Raw genomic sequence first — 13556 nt, 5'->3', positions numbered from 1 at the left:
CCACCGCATGTGAACGAATTTCTGTGGCCGCTTCGCTGTACAGATTCGCACCGATGGTTTATGAACGAGTAATGTCATTTCGATGGTTGATGGGTATCCTACTGCGTCGACCAGGTGTGAATGCTTTGGCGAACGGTAGGATAAAAAGAAAGAGGATGAATGTGCCAACCACCGACCCACTCCCTCACCTTTGGTCAAAGGCAAAAGGAAGCACGGGTGCTAAGACGTTGGATCGCGGACCAGCCCTGCCGCCCACAACGCCCCCTGCGAGAGACGCTGCGAACGACAAGATTATCGGTGCGAGGACTCGAGCAAACGAAAAACAAATTGAGCCCCCTGGAGTCGCGAGTTGATCTAGACCGCCATTGACGCTCACCTCGTGGCCATGGGAGAGCGAGAGAAGCACCGAAAGTGACTTCAGGCCGAGGGAGCAACACTAGGCGGTCACAAGTTTGCTGCACAAGGAAAAGAAGGAAGGAGTGATTCCAGCTCGACACGGTTGCTTTATACGGCAGTCGTTGCCTGGCGCAGTCGTGTCTTCCAGAAACGAGAAAAATGGAAACGAAAAAATCACGCATCACGTGGCGAGGCGCCATAACAATGATTGTGAGATTACAAAGGCAACACATTGCTGGAAATATCACGGCTGGCTTGGATGTCGAAAAAGTGGAGGAAAATGGCGGCTGAAATGTCACTTGGCTGCAGCTCAGCGTGTGCCGGATGCATCTCGCGCCTCAACTTATCGGACCCTGAGCCGAACGCACTGACTGATAACTTACACTTGCTGCCATCCAACAAGGCGACCACCATCCACCGATCAAGCCACCATCAGCTTCCGCCGCTTCCACACAAAGATGGGGCAAGATGGACCGTGACTCTCCCTTTGCAGATCCAGATCGTCCATCTGAACCGCTACCGACATCGCCACCGCCCCCACCGCCCTTCTCCAGCAGCCTCAAAGCATCCATCTTTGATCATTCGCGCATCGTTCAACCCTCCACAAGCGTCTACAGGAGCGCCAGCCGTCCTCGCCACGATGACATCCGTGAGGAATCCTACCATGAAAGCCTCCAACCCAGCGTGGCCTCGCTAGCCGTCGGTTCGAGCAGCCGCCTTTCTACTGCTGACCACGACCAGCCAACTACGCACGGTGCAATCCGCACCCACAACCCTCGCCCGGACGCCGGGATACGTATCGACAGCTATCGTGGCCACCAAGGCGACGCCGATGAAGAACAAGAACCGGAAGACTTGCTGTCGGACGAGGAGCTTGGCTTGATAGCTGGCAATGATCGCCGACCATCTCCATCCGCCTCCCGCGGGTCCAGCCGGTCCCGCAAACGTCGCACCGATCCCTCGGATCCTCGCTCGCGCGCCTCAGCTGTAGGTGGTCTCAGCGCAAAGCAAAAGGCGCTCTGGATGTGGGCCAACGTCGACAATCTCGACGCGTTCCTCCAAGAAGTGTACGCCTACTATGTCGGCCGCGGCGCCATCTGCATCGCGCTCTCGCGCTCGCTCAACCTGCTCACCGTCGCCTTTGTCATCTCCTTCTCCACCTTCTTGTTCGGATGCATCGACTACTCTGCCATCGCTCACGACGGTCAGCTCAGCGATGTCATCGTAGGTCATTGCGTCGCCGGCTTCTCCCCCTTCGCTACGCTCGTCGTGGTCGTGCTGCTGGCCGCATTCGGCTGGCAGCTGGTTCAATTCGTGCTCGGACTGTCGAGACTCAAGGCCATGCATCGATTCTACGAGCATCTGCTCGGCATTCCCGACGCTGACGTTCAATCCATCCCATGGCACGAGGTGGTCAATCGCATCTCGGCTCTGCGTGAACAGCATCCCAACACCTCGCTCAGCTCGGCCGACGAGATCGAGCTCGGCGATCGTGCCTCCTCATCGCTGCGCCCCTCGCACCACCAGCGGCTCGATGCACACGACGTCGCGAACCGTCTCATGCGCCAGGAAAATTACCTCATCGCCCTCTTCAACGAAAACATCCTCGACCTCTCGGTACCTGGTCTGCGCAACAGGAGCCCAGCCTTGACACGCAGTCTCGAGTGGAATCTCAACTTTTGCCTGCTCGGCTTCCTCTTTGACTCCAACGGTCAAGTGCGCCACCAGTTCCTCTCTGAACGCTACCGCGCCGACCTCATCGAAGGCCTACGCAGACGATTTCTGTTCATGGCGGTGGTCAACGCCATCTTTGCACCCTTCATCGTGCTCTACCTGCTCGTCTACTCGTTCTTCCGCTACTTTGAAGAGTACCACAAGGATCCGTCCAATCTCGGTTCGCGCCAGTACACCCAGTACGCACGATGGAAGTTCCGCGAGTTCAACGAGCTGCCGCACCTTTTTCGTAGAAGATGCCACACCTCGTACGCGCCTGCATCCAAGTACATCGACCAATTCCCCAAGGAGAAGACCGCCATCGTCGCACGATTCGTTGCGTTTGTCGCGGGATCGTTCACCGCGGTGCTCATCCTCGCATCGGTGATCGATCCGGATCTGTTTGTGCACTTCAACATCACACCGCAGCGCAACATGCTCTTCTACATTGGAGTGTTTGGCGCCATCCTGGCTGTTTCCAGAGGCATGGTCCCGGACGAGCATCTGGTGTTCGAACCCGAAGCCGTGCTGCGCGAAGTGATCCAGCACACACACTATCTGCCGCAGGACTGGAAGGGACGTTTCCACTCGGCTCAGGTCCACCAGGCGTTTGGACAGCTGTACACGCTCAAGATCTACATCTTCTTCCAGGAGCTGTTGAGCGTCGTGACGACGCCGTTTGTGCTGTGGCTTTCGCTGCCGGGATGCGCGCCGGACTTGATCGATTTTCTACGCAAGTATACGGTGCATGTGGATGGGCTGGGACACGTGTGTTCGTTTGCCGTGTTTGACTTTGCCAGGCAGCCGACGGCGAGCACCATGGGTGGAGTAGCGGCCAAGGGGATCCACAGGCAGCCTCAGCAGGGTAGCAGCAAAGCGAGAGCGCTACGGAACGGGATGAGGGAAGGAAAGATGGAGCAGAGCATCTTGGGTTTCAGGGCGAACCATCCGGACTGGGACCCAGCAGCTCATGCCAGCACCGCGTCGATCCACCGACACAATGAAGATAACGGCTCCAAGAGCAGTGCTAGTGCAGCAGCGACGTCGCACCACGGGTATGGAAATGGGATGGCCAAGTCGGATGCACCAACCACCACGACAGGAGGAGCCAAAGTCAAGGATTTGATAGATCACATCTACCGCGGGAGCGGCGCTGCCGCTGGCGGAAGCAGATGGTGAAGCAAAGCCGCACAGCTATGACAAATGCACTGAAAGGTCGTACCCATGGCTCCAGCAGTGTGTGGCCGATGATGTGGGGTCCAAGGGAGACAGGCTAGCGGTTGCTTTTTGGCTTGCTTGATTGCGCGTTGGCATGTCCACGCTGATACATTGTCGGAAGACCGTGAACTGGTCTGCTGCCTTGGACGTGCTAAATCGGGTGAAAGTGTCGTCGTCCAGCAGCAGCTGTCCTCGAGCTCAGTCGGCGAAATCAGGCCAAAATCGAAAAATCGGGGGCGAAAGAGGATCGCTCGCTGGTATTTGAGTGAAATTGACTGGCACGCTGCCTGAGGCGAATGCAATAATGAGAGGAATCGCGTCTCTACGAGCCGTCGCGGCGTGAGGCCTGTCTCTGTCGCTTTCTTTCTGAGCTCGGGCTTGGGCTTCGAATAGTGAGCGAGATCCGTCGAAAGCTTCGTCCGTCCGCTCGCCCGCTCGATCCACCATCCTCCCATCCTCCCCCTCTCCATCATCCCTCTTCCCTCCTTTCTCTTATTCCGTCTCTTCTTTTTCCTTGGGTCACCTCCTTCGTCGGCTTTCACTGTACTTTTCCGCGCTCTCGTTCCGACCCGGCCCAGCATTCAACGACACTTTCCATTTCAGCGCATCCATCACATCCATAGCAGCCCTTAGACCATCCCCTTCGCGTCGTGCATCCTTCAGCGCGCCGACCGTATTGCTGCCGCTCACCGATCGCAGTACAGCATCCTCTGTTGCTGATACGACGGAGCCTTCGTTGGCTTCCAACACGATACGGCACCTCGCACAACACGCGTCGATCCTCTGGGAACCAGCGGCTGCCGAATACAAGCAACGATACCCTTCCTCGCAATTGCTCCTCATCAGATCTAGCATCTGCTCATGATCTGCGGGTAGGCTCATCTTCCTCCGCTGCGTCCTTCCCACCGCGTTTCTATCTTTCACGAGGGCCTCCCATCAGAGCGCACCGGATCCCAACTGCTTTTCGACTCCGTGCCGCTGCAATTCAGTCCAAAGCCGAATCTCGTCGCGGATCGCGAGCAATCTGCCTGCACCGTCCGTTTTCACCCCCATCTGTCGCCACGCCATCACCGTCGATCAGCCGACGCGCGCTGACTCGGCTCCCCAACTTCGATAGCGCGTCATGGATCCCAACATGTTTGGCAACAACTTTGCCGGCATGTTCGGCCAGCAGCAACCGCAGCAAACAGGCGGTGGTGGCGGCATGGACACATCCAACATGGGTAGCATCAACCCCGCCATGTTTGGTGGTCTCGACCTGAGCACCCTCCAAAATAACCCGCAGTTGGCTGCAGCGCTGCTACAACAACAGCAGCAGCAGCAGCAATCCTCGCAACCAAATACTCCACAGCAGGCGCGCTTCAGTCCGGCCATGTTCAATCCTGCCATGATGGGCCTAGATCAAAGCAACCAGGCCGGCGGCGGTATCAATATGCAGGCGCTTCAACGTGCAGCTGCGGCGGGCGGTAACAATCCAATGGCGTCGTTCAACCCGCAGATGCTTTTGCAACAGCAACAGCAGCAACAGCAGCAGCAGCAGCAGCAGCGACAAGGGACTCCGCAGCAACAACAAGGCGGTCAAGCGTCACGGTGGCCGCCACAGCAGCAGCAGCAGCAACCGCAACAACAATTGCAACAGCAACAGATGCAGCAGAATCTCCTCGCGCAGCTTCAGAACAATGCAGGCGCCATGTTCAACAACAACAACGCCGCCAACTTTGGCCAGATGGGCGCCATGGGTCAACCGCAACAGCAACAGCAGCAACCACCACAGCAGCAATTCGGTGCCGGTCAATTCAACCCGGCTGCCTTTGGTCTCAATCCTCAGACCATGGCTATGTTCCAGCAGAATCCCATGCAGGCCATGCAAGCCATGCAGGCTTTCGGTCAGCTAAACCCCGGTGCATTTCCTCCCGGCGCCTTCAACCAGCTCATGATGCAACAGCTGCAGCAGCAGCAGCAGCAGCAGCAGAACCAAGGTCAGGCTGGCGGATCGAACCAGCCAGGCCAAAATCCTACCATGTTTCAGCAGTCCCAGAACGGCAACATGACAGGCATGCTCGACCCTTCTGCACTGATGGCGGGATCCTCGAATCAACAACAGCAGCAGCAGCAACCCGGCATGTTTGGAGGTGGCGCTCCGATCCCTGGCTCCTCGCCAGTGCGACCCAACTCGGCGCTCCAGCAGCAGCAGCAGCAGCCGCCCAACGGCATTCCCTCATATCTGCAGTCCAACAACCAGAATCAGATGCAGGCCGGCCAGTCCTCACCTGCTACGCCGCAACAGCAACCTGGCATTACTGCAAGTGCCGATAACGGCGCCGCGCCGTCTACACCCACAACCGCCTCCAAGCCAAAAGCGCCACGCAAGAAATCCGAAAAAAAGACCACGGCCAAGTCGCAGGCGGCTCAGAACCAGACGCCCGTTATGCAGCACGCCAATGCGCCCGGCACCACCAGCATGCAGCCCTCTCCCAGCGCATCGTCCATCGCCGGCATCCAGGGCGCCTCGCTTCCCGGTAGCGCCTTTGAACGCTCACGTAGCCATACACGCTCGCCGAGTGTCTCGCTAGGTGGCCAGGGCACGCCATCGCAGATGCACACGTTGCCCCCAGGCATGCAAGGTCTGCCGCAGCAACAGCAACCGCATCAACCCCAACCGCTCCAGCCTCCACAGCAGCAACGGATGGGCATGCCGGGCCAGCCGGGCCAGCCAGGGCAAGCGCCGCAGCAGCAGGTGGTACCGCCAAACTGGACGCCGAGTCTCAACCCGCAACAGCAGCAGGCTGTGCTGTCAAGAGCGCTCGCGCTCGCAAAGGCGCAAGAGGGTTCCGGTCTGACACCGGTGCACACGCTCATGCAGATGGGCTACCTATTCCTCAAGGCCTCGAGCTTGCCAGGTGGTTCGCATCCGGCCATGATGCCCAATGGCGGCATGGTGCTGACCATCAACGAGGCGCGTGGTCTCAACCTGATCCCTCAGCAGGGTGCTCAGCCGGGTCCACCTGGAGTCAATGCACAGGCTCAACAGCAGCAGCAGCAACAACAACCGCAGCAGCAGCAACGACAATCGTCCTTCTCTGGTATGCCGAATCAGCAGCCACAGCAGCAGCAGCAGCCTGGATTCGGCGCTCCTCCATTGACGCCTCAGCAGCAGCAGCAGCAGCAGCAAATGATGCTCGCCATGCAGCAGCAGCAGATGCAACAGATGCAACAACAGCAGATGCAGCAGCAGCAGATGCAACAGCCACAGACTCCACTAGCGGCACCGCAGCTGGGACATGCTCACGGGCAGCGACCTGCCACGCCAGCAGGACAGCACGCCTCGCCCTCGAGCATGCGTGCACCCTCGCCCATGGGTCCAGCAGGTGCTGTGTCGAGCCCTGCTCTGGGCAACAAGCCTCGGCCACGTCAGCCGAGTCTCGCCCTCAGCGCCTCCGGTAGACCCGATTCGCGCGGAGGAGCCGTTCCGCCGCCTCCTTTTCAGCCGGGGGGCCCACAAGGTCTCATGGCACCGCCGCCTGCTCCCAGCCACATGCCTCCCGGCATGCCTCCTGGGATGGCGCCCGGCATGATCGCTCCTGGCGTTCAAGGCGGTCCGCTTCCTCCCGGCTTTGGCGGTCCGGAAGCGACGCCACCGATGCTCAAGCAGCAAGGCCGACGTCCGTCCATGGTGCAAGATCCCGCGCTTGCTGCCACGCCAGAACAGAGGCGGACCTCATTGATGGGCTTGCCTGGAGACGGTGTTGCAGCCACGACACCCGATCCTACGATGATGGCCGCGGCGAGCGCAGCGGCTGGACAGCCGTCGGCTCAAGTTCAGCTCATGGGCAGCTTCGGCAGCGCAACGCCAACGCCAAAGAGCCGCAAGGGCTCGCAGGCTGGACCGCCAGGGATGCCCCTTGTCGCCGCCCAGCCTGGCGCCCACGGTCCCGGTGAGACGCCGCCGCATCCCGACGCAGCACTCGACGCCACGGCGCTGACTGGCAAGCCTACCACCTTGGCCGGCGGAGCGCCCGCATTTGCTCAGACGGTGCCCTCCAACTTGGCCAGCATGCCCATGCTGCTAGGCGGACCGGCACCGAAGGAGTCGGCGATCGGCACGCCTGTCACGCACTTCAACACTCGCGTCACCAAGTTGGACGATGCCATGCGACCACAGCGTGCGGCCGACGACAAGGCCGATGCAGCTCTAGACAAAGTGTGGACGCCGCTCACCGCCGAGCAGGAAGCCGAGCTGGTCGCGATCATGAAGCGAGATCTCGACTACGAAAAGCTGTTCCGACAGCAGCAACAAGGCATGGAGATGTCGCTCAAGGACCGCATCGACAGCGTCAGGCCTCCTCGCAGGAAAGCGTCCGATGGCACCATCACCAAGCCGAAGCCTCTGGCATGGTGGGAGCGTCCCGAGGAGGAAGATACATCGGGACTATCGCGCGACCTGTTCCGGCCTTTTGGCGTGCTCTTCCCCAACCAAAAACGTGCCGAGCTCGATCAAGGTCAGCGCGGTGCTCGACCCCACATCCCGCTCAAAAGGTCCCTCATGGAGCTCGTCTCGCAGCAAGGCGAGGATCTGGTCCCCATCCGACTCGAGATCGATCACGAGCACTGGAAGCTGCGCGACACCTTCACATGGAACGCCCAGGACTCGCACATCAACGTCGAGGCGTTTGCGCAGTCGATCTGCGAGGACATCGGGCTGCCCGCCACCGTCTTTGTGCCGCAGATCAAGGAGCAGATCACCACGCAGATTCTGGATCACCAGACCACCAGCGCGTTCAGAGCCAAGCCGACCTTCGATTTCGGCATCGATACCAAGGAGGGCAAAGGCTCGCTCGAGGACGGCGACGTCCGCTGGTGGTCCAAGTGGCGGCGCAAGGTCCTCAGGACCACGCCGGAGCAGGGCGCCAACGGTGAGGACGCTGCCATGCACGTGGACGACAGCAGCGAAGACGACGAAGCACGATCGGAACCGCCCGAGATCCTCGACACGACACCCGTCGAGGAGCTGCGCATGATGATCAAGCTCGACATCACCGTAGGCGCCATGAACCTCGTCGACCAGTTCGAGTGGGACGCCAGCGAGTCGGATCCTGCTGCTGCTGAAAAGTTTGCCGACGCCTTCGCCGCTGATCTCGGCCTCTCGGGCGAGTTCAAGACGGCCATCGCACATTCCATCCGCGAGCAGGTCTCCGTTCACGTGAAATCGCTCGCCATGACCGGTCACACGTTCGACGGCCGTCCGATCGCCGACGAGGAGCTGCGCGCCGCGTTCCTCGGCCCCGTCAGCAAGATGAACCTGTCGAGGGGCGAGATCGAGTCGTACCACTTTACACCGCGTCTGCTACAGCTCACCGAGGCCGAGATCGAGCGTCTGGATCGCGAGCGCGAACGCGAGGCGCGTCGAAAGCGTCGACAGACGCGTGGCCGTCGCGGCATCAACCTGCCGGACCGCGACCCTCAAAAGACCCAGCGCACGCCGGCGGTGTATGGCATTCAAACGGCGCAGACCGGGGCGGATGTTGCGCTGCAGCATGCCAACGGTCTCAGCGACCGCTACGGCGGAATGTCGACGCGTCGTGCAGCCGCCGCTGCCGCCAACGCTTCGATCGCTCCATCGCAGGCTGTCGACATCGGCACACCGACGCCGGGCCCGGACGGTCTTGGCTTGCCCGATCGAAAGAAGCCCAAGGTCAACCACCACGCCATCCACTTCGACTTTCCCGGTGGTCTGGGCCGCATCTCGGACCCTGGTGGACCCACGTTCGCGCCCGAGTACCTGGAAGAGGAAGCCAAGAAGCGTGCGCGGTCGCCCGAGAACCAGGCGACGGGCTCGCAGGCGGAGAAGCCGGCTCCGAAGCTGGTCTCGCTGTCGTACGCGCAGCGCAACAATGTGCGTCCGGAGGATCTGGAGCGACAGCATCCTAACTTCCACGACGGCATGTGGCACTGCTCCAACTGCGGCATCCCCGGAACGCTGGCGCCTGGACGACGAAAGGGTCCGTTGGGCGACAAGTCGCTGTGCGGACCGTGCGGCAAGTACTACCACCGTCATCGCAAGGTCATCTTCTTGGAGTACACGCGCGACCCGGTCGTGCACATGAAGCAACAGCAGGCGACCAACCGCAAGATGGGGATCTCGAATCCGCTCATCGATACGGCGCTGCTCAATGCGTTGGGCGACCAGGAGGATTCGACCGAGCCTACGAGCGCCGCCGATACGCCCAAGCCGGACGAGGCAGCGGGCGGCGCCGACGGCGGCGCGGATGAAAACGGGGTGCGACGCAAGGGCCGACCGCCGACATCGCTGCGTGCAGCGAGCCGCGGCGATGGCGACGACGACGACGACGATCGCTCGGACGAGGAGGATCTGCCGTTCGAGATGGTGGGCAGTCCCGATGACAGCGACTCGTCTTCGAGGTCCAGCAGTCCCGAGCCGGCGTCTAGGTCGCGCACTACGGCGTCGCAGTCGGTAGCCAACGACGAGAACTTGCAGCTTGGGCGACGTGCAGCGGCGGACAGCGCACGTGACAAGGTGACGGCGTCGTTGGCGGCGGCTGAAGCAGCGATCGAGACGGATGCGGCGGCGGCAGCGGCAGCTGTACAAGACGATCTCGCAGCCACGAAGAAGGAACCTGGCGATGCGGTAGGCGTTGGCTCTTCCGCGATCAACAGCAACAGTGCTCCGGCGACGAGCACGGGTGTGGTCGACTCACCCTCGGCAGCCTCGGTCGCGGTGGGAACGCCGACGCTATCCAACGCCTCGCCTCGCATGGCAGCGATCCCTGGTGCCACGCCTCCGGAGTGGCTCTCGCAATCCGCGAGCGTCCTGAAAGCTCGCTATCCGAACGACCGGTTCGAGATCCAGCAACGTCCGCGTCCTGCGGGTGTACCGCCACCGCCGCAACCGGAGTGGCGTGTGCGGTGCCTCGACTGCCCAGGCAAGCTGTACACGCCGGGACCGGGCGAGAGCCTCAACAACTTTGAGATCCATCTGCGCAACCGTCTGCACCGCGCCAATGTCAACAAGCGCGTGTATGGCAACAGCGGGCCTCCCGCGGCCGGGGGTGGCGCCGGTTCGCCCGGAGCAGCGGGTGCGGCGGGCGAGCCCAAGAGCGAGACGAGTGCTGCGCTCTGAGGAACGGAAAGGGGGCAAGTGATGTGGCATTGTATTATGGTTGCGTCCTTTTGGTATTTTACACAGTGTTTCGACGAAAACCGTTTGAACTTGAAGGAGGATGTGCGTGAACGCAGATTGGGGTGAGCTGTTGAAGAGGGAGGGGGAAACGGTGTGAGATCGAGTGAGCTCGGCTGTTGAAGAGGGGGCAGGGGTGTAGAGGTGCGAGACCAAGTGAGCTTGTTCAGCCTTTATCGAAGACGTCTGGCTAGACGGCAGGCGTATAGAATCTTAGTGAGCCGTTGAAGAGGGAGGAGAGATGAGCGGTGTGAGACCGAGCGAGGTTTGAAGATGGATAGATTAATCTCGGAGTATAGAGTCGTATCGGGGATCGAGTAGATGGGGCGGTCGGCGAGACTGATGGGTGGGGTCAGGTCTCTGGGCGGATGGCCGTCAAAGCCGTGGTACCGGCTCGGCTTTTGAGGGGAAAAAAGGGTGCACAGACGCGTTGCTGCGAGCGGACAGAGGGAAGTGCGGGGCATCGAATTTTTCCCCACACACGCTGGGCTGGCCGTAAGAGGAGTCGCGCTGTTGGATCCGGGTTGGGGTTTCACCTTTCCTTGTCACCTCACATCATCAATGACCAGAACCAATATTGACGACAAGATCATCTCACTGCATTCCACTCGTCAGCTAACTTCTTGCCATGCTTAGACACGCGGCCCTCAAGCCTAGGTTCGCGGCTGTCCGCTCGGGCGCTGCGACTCTGGGCTCGGTACACGTCGCGGCTCGATTGACCCCGGTCGTCCATCGACAGCTGTCTACTTCGCAATGCACGCAAGCTGCTGCACGAACTACCGTGTCGCCCATCGCACATCAGCGCAGGGCATCCACCATCGCCTCTTCCCCCGTCGAAGCCACGACGCTCAAGCCGCTACCTGCCAAGATCCTCATCGCCAACCGCGGAGAGATCGCCTGTCGAATCATCCGCACCTGCCGTCGACTCGGCATCTCCACCGTCGCCGTCTTTTCGGAAGCCGATGCAGCCTCGCAGCACGTCAAGCTCGCCGACGAAGCGTACTGCATTGGCCCCGCTGCCTCGTCCGAATCGTACCTGTGTCAGGACAAGATCCTCGCTGTCGCTCAGCGTACGGGTGCCACCATGATCCACCCTGGATACGGATTTCTCTCGGAAAACGCAGCCTTTGCAAAGCTCCTCGAAGACACGGACAGCATCACGTTCATCGGTCCACCCGCTTCGGCCATCGATGCTATGGGTAGCAAATCCGCCAGCAAAGAGATCATGCTCGCTGCCGGTGTTCCCTGCGTTCCCGGTTACCACGGTTCCGAACAAGATCCCGATTTCTTGGCTCGAGAGGCGGACAAGATCGGCTACCCCGTGCTGATCAAAGCCGTCAAGGGAGGTGGTGGTAAAGGGATGAAGATCGCCACGACGGCGGCCGAGTTTGCCGACGCACTGTCGTCGGCCCAACGCGAAGCTTTGAAGTCGTTCGGCGACCCCACGGTGCTCATCGAAAAGTACCTCACCGCTCCACGTCACGTCGAAGTGCAGGTCTTTGCGGATCGTCACTCCAACGCCGTGTACATCTCCGAACGCGACTGCTCCGTCCAACGTCGTCACCAAAAGATCATCGAAGAAGCCCCCGCCCCGCACCTCTCCGAATCCCTCCGCACCGAGCTCGGTGAAAAAGCCGTCGCCGCTGCAAAAGCCGTCGGCTACGTCGGAGCTGGAACAGTCGAGTTCATTCTGGATGCGGAACGACCCGAAAACTTTTATTTCATGGAGATGAACACGAGGTTGCAGGTCGAACATCCGGTGACGGAGATGGTGAGCGGGTTGGATTTGGTAGAGTGGCAGTTGGAGGTGGCGAGCGGGAATCGGTTGCCGTTGTTGCAGGACGAGTTGAGGATCGAGGGACATGCGTTCGAGGCGAGGATCTATGCCGAGAATACGGATAAGGGGTTCCTGCCGGATACGGGGAAGCTGGTTCACGTCAGGTTGCCACCGACGACCACGGTGGGTCACTCGAACGGTGCGATGATCTCCCGAGGTGGCGGGGAGGTCGCTTCCGAGGTCAAGGCGGAAGCGGTGGTGAGGGTGGATACCGGGTTCGTAACGGGTGACGAGATCTCCGTGCACTACGATCCGATGATCGCCAAGCTCATCGTCAAGGGGAGGGATCGTACCGAGGCGTTGCGGATCATGGCCAACGCTCTGGAAAGGTATCAGGTGGTCGGACCGATGACCAACATCCAGTTTCTCAAGAACTTGGTCCGACACCCCAAGTTCATCGAAGGTAAAGTCGAGACGGGTTTTATTGGCAAGTACGGGGAAGAAGGGCTGTTCGGTGATCCGTATACGAAGGAGGGTGAGTTGGAGGAGGCGGTGGCTCAGGGTGTGATTTGGATGTACCAACGCGATCTCAGGGGCAACCTGGAGGACGGCAAGGGAGGTATCTGGACGAAGCCAGATTTCGTTTCTCTGGAAAAGCGCTCCTTCGACGTCTCGCACAAGACCTTGGGAGAGCTGCGCATCGACGTCGTCCCCACCTCCCGCCACCCCAACGGCGCTGCCGATCAGACGTACAACATCACCCTCACCTCACCCTCACGCTCCACGGAGCTCACTGCCATCCGCACCACCGGCTGCACCACCATCCCTCACTCCCGCACCTCCCTCCACTACACCACCTTCCTCCCCACAGGCGTATCGACCAGCTTCTCGCTCATCCCGCCCACGTGGTTCTCCGCGATTTCCGCGGCGGCGGGAGATGCGAGCGCGGCGTCGAGCGATGCACTGGTCGCACCCATGCCGTGCAAGATCGTCGACTGCAAGGTGACGCCCGGACAGACGGTCAAGAGGGGAGAGACGGTGGTGATCCTCGAAGCCATGAAAACCGAGATCAGTTTGAAGGCCGGTAGGGATGGCGTGGTGGAGAGCGTGAGTGGCAAGTGCAAGGTGGGCGGGCTGGTGGGCGAGGGGACGCTGCTGGTCAAGTTCGAGGCGGAAGCGGACGAGGGGGAGAAGACCGAGTAAAAGAGACAGTTGTGGGAATGGTTTCAAGATGGTTTGCCGTTGCGTGTGGAAGAG

The 13556-nt window shown here is 60.6% G+C and overlaps 4 protein-coding genes across 4 annotated transcripts; 3 read left to right on the top strand and 1 right to left on the bottom strand.

Moving 5' to 3' along the window:
* Nucleotides 1-864: 864 nt before the first annotated feature.
* Nucleotides 865-3288, top strand: PHSY_005628 (hypothetical protein; the record flags this gene model as incomplete). The annotated part of the gene is made up of 1 exon (XM_012336237.1): nt 865-3288. The coding sequence occupies one exon, from the start codon at nt 865-867 to the stop codon at nt 3286-3288; it is 2424 nt and encodes an 807-aa protein (XP_012191627.1).
* A 558-nt stretch (nt 3289-3846) lies between these two features.
* On the bottom strand, nt 3847-4209 carry PHSY_005627 (cyclin-dependent protein kinase inhibitor; the record flags this gene model as incomplete). The annotated part of the gene is made up of 1 exon (XM_012336236.1): nt 3847-4209. The coding sequence occupies one exon, from the start codon at nt 4207-4209 to the stop codon at nt 3847-3849; it is 363 nt and encodes a 120-aa protein (XP_012191626.1).
* A 322-nt stretch (nt 4210-4531) lies between these two features.
* PHSY_005626 (potential chromatin remodeling Snf/Swi complex subunit) lies at nt 4532-10465 on the top strand (the record flags this gene model as incomplete). Its single annotated transcript, XM_012336235.1, has 1 exon — nt 4532-10465. The coding sequence occupies one exon, from the start codon at nt 4532-4534 to the stop codon at nt 10463-10465; it is 5934 nt and encodes a 1977-aa protein (XP_012191625.1).
* Nucleotides 10466-11150: 685 nt separating this feature from the next.
* On the top strand, nt 11151-13502 carry PHSY_005625 (hypothetical protein; the record flags this gene model as incomplete). Its single annotated transcript, XM_012336234.1, has 1 exon — nt 11151-13502. One exon carries the CDS (start codon nt 11151-11153, stop codon nt 13500-13502), a length of 2352 nt encoding a protein of 783 aa, XP_012191624.1.
* Nucleotides 13503-13556: the final 54 nt, after the last annotated feature.

The sequence above is a fragment of the Pseudozyma hubeiensis genome (assembly GCF_000403515.1).
Source record: "Pseudozyma hubeiensis SY62 DNA, scaffold: PHS52, whole genome shotgun sequence".
NCBI lineage: Eukaryota > Fungi > Basidiomycota > Ustilaginomycetes > Ustilaginales > Ustilaginaceae > Pseudozyma > Pseudozyma hubeiensis.
This window is presented reverse-complemented; position numbering and strand designations above follow the sequence as displayed.